At 42.0% G+C, this 14,884-nt stretch overlaps 1 protein-coding gene across 3 annotated transcripts; it reads right to left on the bottom strand.

Moving 5' to 3' along the window:
• Positions 1-5,473: 5,473 nt before the first annotated feature.
• On the bottom strand, positions 5,474-8,415 carry LOC111951602 (gamma-crystallin S-1-like). Of its 3 annotated transcripts, none has more exons than XM_023969772.2 (3): positions 8,331-8,415; positions 7,595-7,837; positions 5,474-6,661 (listed from the first exon to the last, which is right to left on the bottom strand). In XM_023969772.2, the coding sequence occupies exons 1-3, from the start codon at positions 8,340-8,342 to the stop codon at positions 6,374-6,376; spliced, it is 543 nt and encodes a 180-aa protein (XP_023825540.1). In that variant the 5' UTR covers positions 8,343-8,415; the 3' UTR covers positions 5,474-6,373. The 3 variants fall into 3 exon arrangements, with proteins under 3 accessions (XP_023825540.1, XP_023825541.1, XP_023825539.1); XM_023969773.2 differs by having other exon boundaries at positions 8,336-8,403; XM_023969771.2 differs by having other exon boundaries at positions 7,595-7,852; positions 8,331-8,354.
• Positions 8,416-14,884: the final 6,469 nt, after the last annotated feature.

Here is a 14,884-nt window from a genome sequence, read left to right as displayed (position 1 = left end):
CCTCAGATAATCGCATGGTATGCTTTCGCCATAAAGCCTTTTTGAAATCTGACACAGCGGCTTAATTAACAAGAAGTTAATCTTTAAGCTGATGTATAACACTTGTATCTTTTATGAATGCTTATTATGACTATTTCTGTATTTTGTATTTGGCGCTCTGCAATTTCACCGGATGTTGTCGAGGTGGGTCGCTAGCGGAATGCCTATCCCAGACAGGACATCTAGAAGCTCTTTTCAGTCATAAGACACGGTGGCAGAAACATTATGTACAAAATAAGTTACAAATAACGCAAAAAAAACATACACAATAGCACAATTGGTTACGGGATCGTAAAAACGGCAGCCATCTCCTTCGGCGCCATGTTGGCAGAACTGGAACACGCCGTCGTACAGATCGATACAGAGCATCCCAAAAATGCTCAATGGGTGACATGTCTTGTGAGTATGCAGGCCATGGAAGAACTGGGACATTTTCAGCTTCCAGGAATTGTGTACGGATCCTTACGACGTGGGGCGGGCATTATCATATTGAAACATCATGATGAACGGCACAACAATGGGCCTCAGGATCTCGCCATGGTATCGCTGTACATTCAAATTGCCATCGATTAAATTATGGTTTTGTTCATTGTCCGTAGCTTATGCCTGCCCATACCATAACCCCACCGCCACCATGGGGCACTCTGTTCACATCATTGACATCAGCTAACTGCTCGCCCACACAACGCCATACACGTACAGTTGAAACTGGGATTAATCCGTGAAGAACACACTTCTCCAGCGTGCCGGTGGCCATCAAAGGTGATCGTTTGCCAACTGAAGTCGGTTATGACGCCGAACTGCAGTCAAGTCAAGATCCTGGTGAAGATGACGAGCACGCAGATGAGCTTCCCTGAGACGGTTTCTGACAGTTTGTGCAGAAATTATTTGGTTGTACAAATCCACAGTTTCATCACTTGTCCGGTTGGCTGGTCTCTGGTGAAGAAGCCGGATGTGGAAGTCATAGGCTGGGTCGTTCAATGATGATCAAAACGTAGACCAATACTCTCTAGAAGATCTGCTAAGAGAAGTACAAAAGCGGCAAAAATTTGACAGCAGAAAAAGATAAGTCGCCATGACTAGGCGTGGATTTGCCGGAGAACAGCTCCGCCGAAATTAACACCATTAGCGAGGACGTAATTACCCCCGCTCTCACTCGAAACCCTGTCCAGGGCCTGCCCGATCAAAAAACAAGCCCCTATTTGACTATAGACCCAGTTACAAATGTTGCGACGCACAAGGTAAACCACATCGCAATAGCCCATTCCACTCAAACTCCGATAAGTCGATCTCTTTTCACCATGAACACAAATCACACATCACAATGCCGCAAACAATCACTCCACTTTGTGGGGAATATGACTACAAAACACAACTCTGAAAGTCGCTACCTGGAAAGAGTTCTGGAAGACTGCTTAACCTGTGACGCGCTAACTGATTTGGGCTCGACAATATTGCTAATCTCTAAAACATAATGTTTATGATCTCAAAAGTGCTGTGAAACCAGCTAAAAGTTGGTTAAAAACGGAACGACGCAACACTAAACTTCGAGGTTTCACTCAGACTACCTCACCTCTCACAATGCGATTCATGCTGAAACTACACTTCCAAGACGTATCGCTTCTTCACCCTGTGTATGTTACCAGCCTCGAAACTGAACACCTGCTACTCAGAGCAGACTTGGATCGTTTGGTCCCACTGATGGATTGGGAAAAACAACCAATTGTGGTCACAAGTAACCATGCCGTCTCTACTGACCACACTGTCTTTTCCTAAATCAAATCAAATCTTATTCGTCACATGCAACAAGTGCAGACCTTACAGTGAAATGCTTACTTACCGACAGTGCAGTTTCAAAAAATACGGATAAGAAATAGAGATGAAAGTAACAAGTAATTAAAGAGCAGCAGTAAAAAATAACAATAAAGCTGGCAGCAACACAGTTGTCCACAAGGAGTATCTGTCGACAGGACCCCTTGGGAAAAAGACGTTTCGATACCTCCTGGTGCAAAATCTGACTCAAGCAGATATTACGATATCTCGTCACATTCAATCAGCAAACTGGATAGAATATTATTTCCATGATTTCGAGCCAGCAGTCCCTGTGAGTGAGCAAAAGACTCATCCTTGGAGTCATGTCATACTGTACCTAAGATGAACTTCTCTTGTCCTTCAGATACTTCTGCAAGCACCGTGGCCGTATGAGGAAACAAAGCATCACCATTCAGAGTGGACTCTGCTTCCAATGATACATTTTCCGCTTTGAGTGTGACTAAAACCCCTTTACAATGAAACTAACTTTCCACCTCCACCCCAATAATCATTCCTTGCCATGTGTAGTCTCAACTACAATGCAACTAGTAAAATGCTCTAATCATGTTTTCCAGTAGGATAACATTACGAAAGCAATTGGTAGGGTAGCTGATCCCCATGGGTACCAGTACCAATGCCAGCAACAGTCAGTCCAGCCACAGTCAGTAAGAAGGTTAGAGACCTAACAATTCGAATTGCCCTTGATAACAGCAACAGATGAGGTAGTAGTAACTCAGATTGCAACACGTGGAAAGGAATCTCCAAAACACTCTTCTGAAGGTCAACACACATGCTGCTAATAACTAGAACCAACCCTCCATTCAGGAGGAAAATTTCATGAACCATGATCACACCGCGTAACGACTGGTTCAGTGCTTATGGAGTACTTTTGTCGTGAGGTTAGCTCCTCCGTGGATAACATGGCTATGAATAAGACTCCTTCATACCTATCGCCACTACAATGGTGAAGACACATTGACTTGAAGTAAAACCACCACAGGTCCCCTTGGCATATGACTTGAGGTCGGCACTGACTCTTCCTGACACACGGTCATTGACATGGAAATGATCTGATGACGTCAGACTCGTTCTGCCCAGGTTGCAGCCTCACAGGATACTTGGTTTTCTTGCCCTTGGCATGTGCGCTTGTGCAAGCATAAGCGCACATGCACAACGGAACATTTAATAAGGATTTATACTAGGATCACTTAACTAAGGGTCCGAGCAAAATACCAGCCTTGGTAAAGTTGTAAATATACCCTGAAGCCCCTTTGACTCTACAGCTACATTTATCACCAGTTTCTCCCCAGAGGTCCGTAGGTCATCCCTGTAGACTGTCCGAAGCTAGTGCCTTACAGCTGTAGCCTTATCATGTAGTTATCAACTTAGGATAGTGCCCTTAGCAACACACCACTAAGTAGGATCACCCTAGATATGACATCAGACAAAATGCCATGATAGAGTCATTTAGCCAAAACCATGGACATAAATAGAATAGGGAAAACTGCAAAATATTTTTTAAATACATTTTAGAATAAGGCTGTAGCATAATACAATGTGGAAAAAGTCAAGTGGTCTGAATACTTTCCGAATGCACTGTATCTGTAAGGTCCTTCAGTCAAGTAACACATTTCAAACACAGATTCAACCACAAATACCAGGGGTGTTATCCAAAGCCTCGCAAAGAAGGGCACCTATTAGTAGAAGGGGGAAAAAAACAAAAAAAAGAGGACATTGAATATGAATTGATAGTTCACCTCTCTGTGTTCTTTTATTTTGTAAAAGGGTATGTTGTAACCATGTGTTCAAGCTAATCAAAGCAACGTTTATTTATGATACAGCGTAGTGTAAGCTACACAACGCAATGAAATGCCTACTCGCAACTAAAGCTCTCTTCGCAAGCAGTGCAATGATACATAATGTATATGTATTTGTATTTACAATAGGCCACTTAGTCGTAGGCCTGTTAGACTACAATGCAAATTGTTGTTTTTTCCTAAACTGGCTGAATGGTTGAGCTATCATTAAGCTATCCTTCAGCACCACAAGTTGGTTCAACTTCTTTCACATTATTGCACGATCCTGGCACTGTCCTTTTATAGCCACGAAGAGTGCTCCAATTGTTTAAAATAACACTCACCAAGATCTGTTGCCTACGCCTAATAGTCCTACTTCTTCTTCTTCCTCTTATTGTTATCATTACAAATAGAAGACGATCACTTCTCACAGTGGTGCTCGTTTAGTAAAGTTAGATCAAAGCTGAATCAATGTCTCGCAAGATGACATAACGATTCATTTGTATTTTACCGAACAGAATATAATAGCATAGCATAGTAGGCCTATAACGTTACTGTCACATCAAAAACACCTAATTTCTAATGAGATTTTAGGATGGTTAGTTGAAGCTGAATAGTAATAAAAATATATATATATTGGTGTTTGAGCGTATTACCAATATAACATTTTCTTGAGACAATATGTGTGGGCATAGGCAGACTGTCACGACTTCCGCCGAAGTCGGCCCTTCTCCTTGTTCGGGTGGTGTTCGGCGGTCGACGTCACCGGCTTTCTAGTCACCACCGATCCATTTTTCTGTTTCGTTTTGTTTTGTCTGTATTATACACACCTGGTTTCAATTCCCCTATTATGTTCCCTATTTAACCCTCTGGCTTTCATTTCTGTTTTGTCCGTGATTGTTTGTTACTTTAGTGGTTGTTGTTATTTCTTATATGTTTTGGTAATTTTTCCCTTTGTGGAATTTTGCTGTGATTTTTGAGTAAACGTTTTGTGTTTCGCTCAACACCTGTGTCCTGCATTTGACTCTGCTACTTCGCTGCACACAACCCTGACACAGACATTGCAATTGGAGGATGTATTTTATGCATATTCTATAAGAGGGCTCTCCAACCTTGTTCCTGGAGAGCTACCATCCTGTAGGTTTTCATTCCAACCCTAATCTAGCGCATCTGTTTCTAATAATGAGTTGGTTTATAAAATGAATTAGATTAGTTACAACTGGGGTTGGAGTGGAAACCTACAGGAATTATATAATGATAGTCTATTCAATAGGCTACATCTGTCGGTACAAACTTTGATTGAGGAGATTATGACGTCATTTGCATCGTAATAAAGTATGTTAGTAAAATGTGTGTGTTGAAGGTGAATACCCGTTAGGATGTGGAGGACCTGTGTAGACTAGATAAGATGATAGACCTGATCATCCCTCGAGGGTTGTCCCAGCTGGTCAGAGACATTCAGAGAGCTGCCAAGGGCATCCCTGTGCTGGGACACAGTGAGGGCATCTGCCATGTCTGCATCGACTCTGAGGCCTGCATCAAAAAGGCTATCGACATTATTACTCCATTGTTTACAAACAACAACAACATAAACAAACAATGTATAGCTTCACCATATGTGTACAACTATCTTGTGGATGTCATGAACTGTCAGTCCTTGCATTTAGAGTTTCCATTTATCTGAAAAACGAATCCCAGATTGTAGCTTTTGTTGACATTCGATCATGTACTCATTCATACACCCAGTCCTCAAAGTGAAGGGTAGTCTGATAAATGTTCTCTCTCTGCAGTCAATTGTTGTAAGGACAGACACTTGGAGACGAGAAGCAAGTACACAGAGTGAATATTTAATTAATAAACAGACATGAAACAGGACAGGACAGTGTCTGGACATGAAAAACATAACGACATTAATGCTGACACAGGGTAAACTGAGGAACAGACAGATATAGAGGGGGCAATCAACCAAGTGAAGGAGTCCAGGGGAGTCCAATATTGCTCTGATGTGCGTAATAATGGTGACAGGTGTGCGTAATGATGGGCAGCCTGGCGTCCTCGAGTGCCAGGGAGGGGGAGCGGGAGCAGGCGTGACAATTGTGGGAAACAGCTTACTGTATGTCTTATTTATTTCAATTGGTAAAGCATCTCACTGGCCAATTCAATGGGATATTTCACTTCAAAATGTAAGTTTGTCAGATGTTTTCAGACCTTATGTTGTAGACAAAAAAAGAGAAAGTATTCTAATGTTGAGATATGTGCACATCCCTCTTTGATTTTAAATGTAATGTACCTTTACAGTAACTATACAGTAGAGCTACAGGTAACTCACAAAATAAAGTAAACACCAACATAAATTATCTTAATAGGGCATTGGGCCACCACGAGCCGGAACGGCGTCAATGCGCATTTGGCATAGATTCTACAAGTGTCTGGAACTCTATTTGAGGGATGACACCATTCTTCCACAAGAAATTCCATCATTTGATGTTTTGTTGAAAGCCTTCTAAATGCTCTTTGTACAACTACACCAGGATTCCAAGACACTGCTTTCTTACTTCTGCCCAGTCATATTATCATCCAGTGATACTAATTATTAAAGGACAGTCTCCTTATTCCCTGACACCAACCATATGTTGAGATTGGCTCATTTAGTCAACCCCTGTACAGAATTCTACAGGCGTTTAGAGAGATCTAGCCTGGCTGGAGAGAGATCTAGAGACTCTGCTTTATTGGTTGGTTTGCTTCAGCTCTATGACGCGACGCACTGAGCCACTGGTGGAGCTCATGCTGCCCCAGTCGCTGTGCTTGTTGTACTCGCCAGGGCGTAGGAAGTACTGACGACCCCTGTAGTTGGGGTGCTCGTGGAGGATCCAGTAGCCCTCCATGACATTGCAGGATGAGATGTCTCTCAGGTGGAAGCGGTCCTGCAGGTTGGGACAGTCGTCGCTCAGCTCCATCATCTTGCCTCCGAAGTCTGATCTCTCAAAGATCTTCATCCTGTAGTTTCCGTTATACTGCGCGAGGAGAAAATGGATTCACTTTACCGAACTGAAATAATGGTTTTCTATATCAGACTTTTAGGTCTGAACACTCAGTATGAAGGCTCCCTAGGTACACACAATATTGTCATAACAATTATGTAAGGTGTTCTAATCAGTCATGACAGCTGATGTACATTTATAGGAATCTTGAATCTGAATCTGACAACAATCTGACAGTCACATTTAAGCCTGTATTGATTCAAACAAAATCGTTGTTTTGGCCAATTTCAATTGGCAAGGCATACCTCGTACAAACATTCCTAAATAATAGTTTGTATTTGTATTTATTATGGATCCCCATCCCCATGCCAAGGCAGCAGCTACTCTTCCTGGGGTCCAGCAAAATTAAGTCAATTTGGAAAACATTACAATACATTCATAAAAGATTTCCCAATATATTAATTGTGTGCCCTCAGGCCTTTACTCTACTGCCACATATGTATACCACAGAATCAATGTGTACATGTGTGTATAGTACATATGTTATCGTATGTTTGTATGCATGTGTCTATGTTTGTGTTGCTTCACAGTCCCCGCTGTTCCATAACGTGTATTTTTATCTGTTTTTTACTGCTGGCATGAGTTACTTGATGTGGAATAGAGTTTCATGTAGTCATGGCTCTATGTAGTACTGTGCGCCTCCCATAGTCTGTTCTGGACTTGGGGACTGTGAAGAGACCTCTGGTGGCATGTCTTGTGGGGTACGCATGGGTGTTCGAGTTCAAAACAGACAGCTCGGTGCATTCAACATGTCAATACCTCTCACAAATACAAGTTTTTTGTCAAGTCAATTGCCTATGTCTAACTTGTGTCAGCTGTCATAACTGTTTATGAAGGAATAACAGATTCAAGAGCATTTGCTTGTGCTATGTCGTGTCATGTCAGTCAAGATGAAGTTGTTCTCACAGCAGGGATGATGCGACAGGAGCGGATGCAGTCGTTGAAGCCGGACCAGCGGTGGTGGTCGGGGTACTTCCCCCTTGTCAGCATATACTGGTACCCAGAATAGTTCGACTTCTCATAGGCCACCCAGCACCCACTGTCCACCCGGATGGAGTTACACCGGGAGAAGTGGGAGTGCATGTCAGCGCAGTCCCCACTGCACTCATAGTGGCGTCCCTCAAAGTTCCTGCCCTCGTAGAAGATGATCTGAACAGAGAGCCTCTAAAGTTAATGGGAATACAGGCAGAAGCATATCTCTAGATTTGAATGAAAGCCTCTAAAGTAATGGGAATACAAGCACAAAAACATCTCTACATCAAACTAGCTTAGAACCTTCTTTCTGGATGAAAAACACCTCTTTATTTGGATTTACACATAAAATTGACATTGCAAGTATTTTTGAGAATTGCACAAAGGATAGGAGAACCCCTCAAGTACTATTTTCCTAGCCTGGTACCAGATCTGTATGTGCTGACTCACTAACACCTATTGTCATTGTCAATGCCATGCCAAACAACTGCTACAGGAGTTGGGTACTCAGCACAATCATATCTGGAACCAGGCAACAATTTTCCTGGGATCGTACAACAATTATGATTTCACACAAAACCCTTATGACTAAACCTGAACTTGAATTGCGATAGACTTGAAAGGCAGTCTTGTAATGTTTTTTTTTTGTACAATGATATGTTCTGCTTACCTTACCCATCATGACTGTGTAGGTCAACAGGACAGGTCTGTCCTCGTCCCAGAGCCTTTTATGTGTCCGAAAAAAAGGTCAGAGCATTGTTAGTAAAATCAGGTGAGTTATCATGTCAGCACAAACTGTTCTATATATCTGCCCCCATGACACTAAGCACATGTCAACCTCATGCTCCCTTTAGATTGAATTCTATTGTCATACAAATCCAGTCAGACTCTTTTCTAGGCCCAGACAATAGAGTTGCACACTGGTTTGGTCCTGAGAAAAACATGACTCGGGAACAGGTTTGTAAAAGGTTAGTTGCAAAACTGGACTTCAATCACTCTCACAAACATCTGCCCCCTACCTGCCCTACTCTAACAGCCATATTTAAATCATTCTGAATGATGACTTTGGTGTATAATAATCTTTGTTCAACTATATATTCTCATATATACTGTCGTGTATTTACATATTTCTATGTTACTGTACATATCCAACAAACCACTGTACATTCTTCCTCTGTGTGGCAAATGGACGAATTGAACTTGAACTTCATTACTCTCTTGACTTAGAACATCTAACAAAAGTAGAGAGTACGATCATTTCTCCATATTGTAATATGTTTATTTTTTGTCTTAGCATGCGTCAAATATAGTACAGATGTGGTGCATTCCCACTTTAGGAGACAGGGGGAGCCATAGGCCTTTTCCATCTTTGTATTCATATTTTGGTCTTCTTCTATGGTGTTCACTCACTGCTCCCTCATAACCTAACGTAGCAGGCGTAAAGGAAACGCCTGAAACTAAATGGTAGAAATAGGCGGGGTTTCTGAGGTCTTATTGCCAGGACCTGCTGCGTTTGTGCCCTGGGCAGAGACGGCCTAGAACTCGCTCCGCTACTCCTCCCCTCCCGTGTGTATTGGGGTATCAGCCGGCGGGGTTTAGCCATAATTATGACTTTGTGGCTGTCGTAACTAGTGACGACTCTTGTTAAAGTCCAAAAGTGGAAGTCCGGGGCCCGCAACGAGGGCGCCCAGTCCAGGGCCCGCAACGAGGGTCCCCAGTCCGGGGTCGGCGACGAGGGTCCCCGCACCAGAGGTGCCACCAAAGCGGGGTGAGCCAGTGGTGGAGCGGGGTTTACGTCCCGCACCTGAGCCGCCACCGCGGATAGATGCCCACCCAGACCCTCCCCTATAGGTTAAGGTTTTGCGGCCGGAGTCCGCCCTGACCTTAGAGATCCTTTTTATGTCTCTATTTGGTTTGGTCAGTGTGTGATTTGGGGTGGGTATTCTATGTTCTATTATTTGTATTTCTATGTTTTGGCCGGGTAGGGCTCTCAATCAGGGACAGCTGTCTATTGTTGTCTCTGATTGAGAACCATACTTAGGTAGCCCTTTTTCCAACCTGTCTTTGTGGGAAGTTGACTGTGTTTATGGCACATAGCCTTTAGCTTCACGGTTTGTTTTGTAGTGTTTATTGTTTTGTCGGCGTATTCACTTAAATAAAGGAATATGTACGCTCACCACGCTGCACCTTGGTCTACTTCATTCAACCGCCGTGACACATACATTTGAATGACTATCTGTCTGTGTGTATCCCCACCGAGAAGAACAGTGATGGTAACATGTCTTTGAACATGGTGAAGGAAGGAGACATGGACATCCAGGACCACGGGGCTGACGACAACGCTCAGGTCTAAGGAGGCCTCAAAGGAGGCCTCATCTCCCTGCACAACGCAGCCTCATACGGGAGGAAGATGAAAAATATTACATTAGGCCTTTGAAGACATTTCACATGCTGTATGGATTGCCATAAGATTTTTACATAGACATAGACAATGCTTACAAAACACATTGTGTGGCCTATGTAACAGCTTGGATGTCATTAGGCTTTAGAAGGCATTGTATGCATTGTTTAATTTACAAAGCCTTACAGAAAACCTTACATCACATAAAATAACATCACCCACAGTGTGATGAAAGAGGCCTGGTGGAAAGTCTACATATGTATTAGCGTGGATGTCATCAGTCTTCTCATTAGGATTTTAAATCATGTTCTCTGTCTTTCTCGCACCTCTCCTCTCTGTCACTCCTCTCCTGTCTCTTCTGTCCTCTGTCACTTCTCTCTGTCTCTCCTCTACAGCCCTCCTGATAAAATGTAATGCCATGTGAACGCCACAGACAAGTGAGCCTTCAACCATCTCCACAAGGCAGCTCAGAAGATAAACATAGTGAATGTATACATGTGTTATGCTGTATCTCTCTAATTGCACAAGTGTTTGACTTACAATGACATAGTCTCTTCACAATAATTCCCATCCAATATATTTTTGACACACATGGCTAGGGAAACCCCTTATCACCCAGTAACTCTCCCTCGATATTCTGCTCCTTCCTCAGGCTGATGATATCTGTGCCCCGTTGATGGACACCCCAGGCACAGAGAAGAAGGATCACCAGCTCAGTTCATCAAACTGTCCAATCTCTGGAGGGGAGAACAGACATTGCTCAATCTGCGCTTCATTCGGCCCATGTCCCAGCCAGCCGAACGGACGTTTTAATCCATACATCCTTTAGCTATTGCATTTGAACATTTTCTGTGTATTTCATACAAGCTTTGCAGGTTGTTATGATATTATTGCTTTGTATTTCTCAGCAACGCCAGCACCTTGTGGTTAAAGCTTGGGCTTTAGGGGGTTGAGCTTGACCAGGTGTGGCTGGGGCTTGACGAGACACTCATAAAGGGCCTGGAGACTCCTGATGGTTAACAGAGCTCCGATGTACGGTGCCCTCATCTGGCTGGATGTGAGTGGTGCACCGCCCTTCTCTCTCAGGTAAGACACATAGCCATACGCTTTTGGACAGGGAGCCCATCATGGAGCTCTCGTTGGCGGGCGTCAACAACGATTTGTAGCTCTACATGTGCACATTTTGGAGACATAGCAGTGTAGCATAATCTATTGTGTGGTGAGAGGTCTTCCTGTAATGCAATGCACACCAAAAAGACCAAAAAGACCAAAAAGAGGTATCAAAACAAAATATATATTTGTTTTTAATGATAAAATATTGAATTTGGCATTTCCTACTATATGAATGTGTTATATGAATAACACATTCATAATGGCAAAAGACTCTTTTAAGTGTCTGAGAGATTCAAGAAAGCTCAACAAATATCTATAAATATTTTACACATATTTAACCCGTTTGTTGGGATAGGCACAAAACTACCTTCATACTTCCATTCATTTTTTTTAACAGGTACCGGTAACCTTCAGATGAGTCCTGTGACACGTCTGGTTGTCGACCATCGTGTTTGTGAGAATCTCCCATTTCCGCAGTGGGGTCACATTTGTTTGTAGCCCAAACGGTTTGAACGCTACAAACAGACGGCACTGACTTCAGACGAGTCCCCTGACACTTGTGGGGGGTCGTGGAGCAAAATGGAGAACACCATCATGTTCTTGAGAATCTCCCCTTTCCACCGAGATTTTAGATCAAACTGTTTGGACGCTACAGGCATTTTCATGAGAAGCCCAATTTTCGGGATGTCTCATGGTCTGACAAACACCGCTCTAGCTCTGCCACCTTTCACCGCAGATGCGGAAGTGCGACACTGGCGGATGCGGTGGATTGAGACGCATGCAATGCAAAAAAACAGATATGCATCTCTCGCTTCAACTGACAGATTTTGATGGGCAATTTTTTGTTATGTAACTTAGATTGACTCACCAGTATGTCAATCGACTCTAGTTTTTCTTTTATGTAACAGGCACAAACTATTATGTAAGACCAACAGCTCCTAAATATTCAGCCTAGGGTCATGACCATAACTATATAAGCTATTTGCATTGTACACTTCCCTCACTTATGTAAAGAGAAATGTACACTTACCACATGTATTGTAAAGATTAAAGAGTAGTGTAAAGAATATGGTAGAGATTCCTTCTTGGAAAGGTCTACTCACTTTCATCTTTTCATTCTTCCCCAAGGTCCTATGTTGGGAATGATTGATTCCAGAGATTGACAGTGTGGAAGAGGGACAGCAGTTTGGAAGAAAGAGTAAGTATTAACGCAAATAAATGTCATAACCTTGATAACTTTATTTTTTATATATTATGAGAAAAACAGCAAGACAGTGTTGCGACAAACAGCTGTCTCAATTTTGTTTGTAAATCTATCTATCTCATGTCGTATTCTTATTCTCCTGCATCACCCCAAGGTGCCGGTGGATGGGCTGGCAGGCCATCCAAAATAGACAAAGCAAGGACATTTGCAAACAATGTGTTATCACATTTGCTCAGGGTTTGGGAAGGCACTGGGTAAACCATCCTCACATAAAACATAATAGCCCCGCCTATTTCTTTGTGACAGAGTTCATTTCACCCCTTTAGGCAATTGCATTTTTTTTTACATGCCATCCACCATAGCCTTAAAGAGTTCATACAGTATATATAGAGAAGCACATAATGGACTAGGGCTATATGTTTTATGTGAGGATGCTGGATGTTTAGAGATGTTTTTATTTTTTGTATTGAATAATTTCTTACATAGTTGACTTTTAGTTAAGATTCATTTTTACATAAATATTATTTGAATAATTCTTACTCTGATTAGGCTAAGCAATAAGTTGATTGTTTTGAATGGCAGGACATAAATAAATTACCTTATGCTGTAGTCGTATTGAAAATAGTGTTTAAAGAGATCCTGCTAGATCTCTAGATCCTAGATCCTGTTAGAGAGAATGGTCCCCCTGTAGTCACAGAAAACCGAATATCAGATATCACTCCTAATATTGGTTTGACATCACTCACAATATCAGTGGCTATATATAATGTTATTGTGAACGTGAGTTGATAAACTAATAGTACAAAAAGCTTTCATAAAATAATGCATATATATATACAGTTGAAGTCGGAAGTTTACATACACCTTAGCCAAAGACATTTAAACTCAGTTTTTCACAATTCCTGACATTTAATCCTTGTAAAAATTCCCTGTTTTAGATCAGTGAGGATCACCACTTTATTTTTAAAATGTGAAATGTCAGAATAATAGTAGAGAGAATGATTTATTTCAGTTTTTATTTATTTCATCACATTCCCAGTCGGTCAGAAGTTTATATACACTCAGTTAGTATTTGGTAGCATTGCCTTTCAATTGTTTAACTTGGGTCAAACGTTTCAGTTAACCTTCCACAAGCTTCCCACAATAAGTTGGGTGAATTTTGGTCCATTCCTCCTGACAGAGCTGGTGTAACTGAGTCAGGTTTGTAGGCCTCCTTGTTCGCACACGCTTTTTCAGTTCTGGCCACACATGTTCCATAAGATTGAGGTCAGGGCTTTGTGATGGCCACTCCAACACCTTGACTTTGTTGTCCTTAAGCCATTTTGCCACTACTTTGGAAGTATGCTTGGGGTCATTGTCCATTTGGAAGACCCATTTGCAACCAAGCTTTAACTTCCTAACTGATGTCTTGAGATGTTGCTTCAATATATCCACATAATTTTCCTGCCTCATGATGCCATCTATTTTGTGAAGTGCACCAGTCCCTCCTGCAGCAAAGCACCCCCACAACATGATGCTGCCACCCCCGTGCTTCACGGTTTGGATGGTGTTCTTCGGCTTGTAAATCCCCCTTTTTCCTCCAAACATAACAATGGTCATTATGGCCAAACAGTTCTATTTTTGTTTCATCAGACCAGAGGACATTTCTCCAAAAAGTACGATCTTTGTACCCATGTGCAGTTCCAAACCGTAGTCTGGCTTTTTTATGGCAGTTTTGGGGCAGTGGCTTCTTCCTTGCTGAGCGGCCTTTCAGGTTATGTTGATATAGGACTCGATTAGATATAGATACTTTTGTACCTGTTTCCTCCAGCATCTTCACAAGGTCCTTTGCTTTTGTTCTGGGATTGATTTGCACTTTTTGCACCAAAGTACGTTCAGCTCTAGGAGACAGAATGCGTCTCCTTCCTGAGCGGTATGACGGCTGCGTGGTTCCATGGTGTTTATACTTGTGTATTATTGTTTGTACAGATGAACGTGGTACCTTCAGACATTTGGAAATTGCTCCCAAGGATGAACCAGACTTGTTGATGTCTACAATTTTTTTCTGAGGTCTTGGCTGATTTCTTTTCATTTTCCCATGATGTCAAGCAAAGAGGCACTGAGCTTGAAGGTAGGCCTTGAAATACATCCACAGGTACACCTCCAATTGACTTATATTATGTCAATTAGCCTATCAGAAGCTTCTAAAGCCATGACATCCTTTTCTGGAATTTTCCAAGCTGTTTAAAGGCACAGTCAACTTAGTGTATGTAAACTTCTGACCCACTGGAGTTGTGATACAGTGAAATAATCTGTCTGTAAACAATTGTTGGAAAAAGTACTTGTGTCATGCACAAAGTAGATGTCCTAACCGACTTGCCAGAAGTATAATTTGTTAACGAGAAATTTGTGGAGTGGTTGAAAAACAAATTTTAATGACTCCAACCTAAGTGTATGTAAACCTATGTAAACTTCCGACTTCAACTCTGCATACATATGTGTGTATTTATATATATATATATACAGT

The sequence above is a fragment of the Salvelinus sp. IW2-2015 genome, linkage group LG25 (assembly GCF_002910315.2).
Source record: "Salvelinus sp. IW2-2015 linkage group LG25, ASM291031v2, whole genome shotgun sequence".
Lineage (NCBI taxonomy): Eukaryota > Metazoa > Chordata > Actinopteri > Salmoniformes > Salmonidae > Salvelinus > Salvelinus sp. IW2-2015.
The sequence above is the reverse complement of the archived record's forward strand: the minus strand, read 5'-3'. Positions and strand labels throughout refer to the sequence as shown.

What these genes read in the sequence shown, in the direction of transcription:
- LOC111951602 (XM_023969771.2), bottom strand. An exon ending in CCTGTCGCATCATCCCTGCT is followed by an intron (nt 6,662 to 7,594) that starts GTGAGAACAACT and finishes CTCCTCGCGCAG; the next exon opens with TATAACGGAAACTACAGGAT.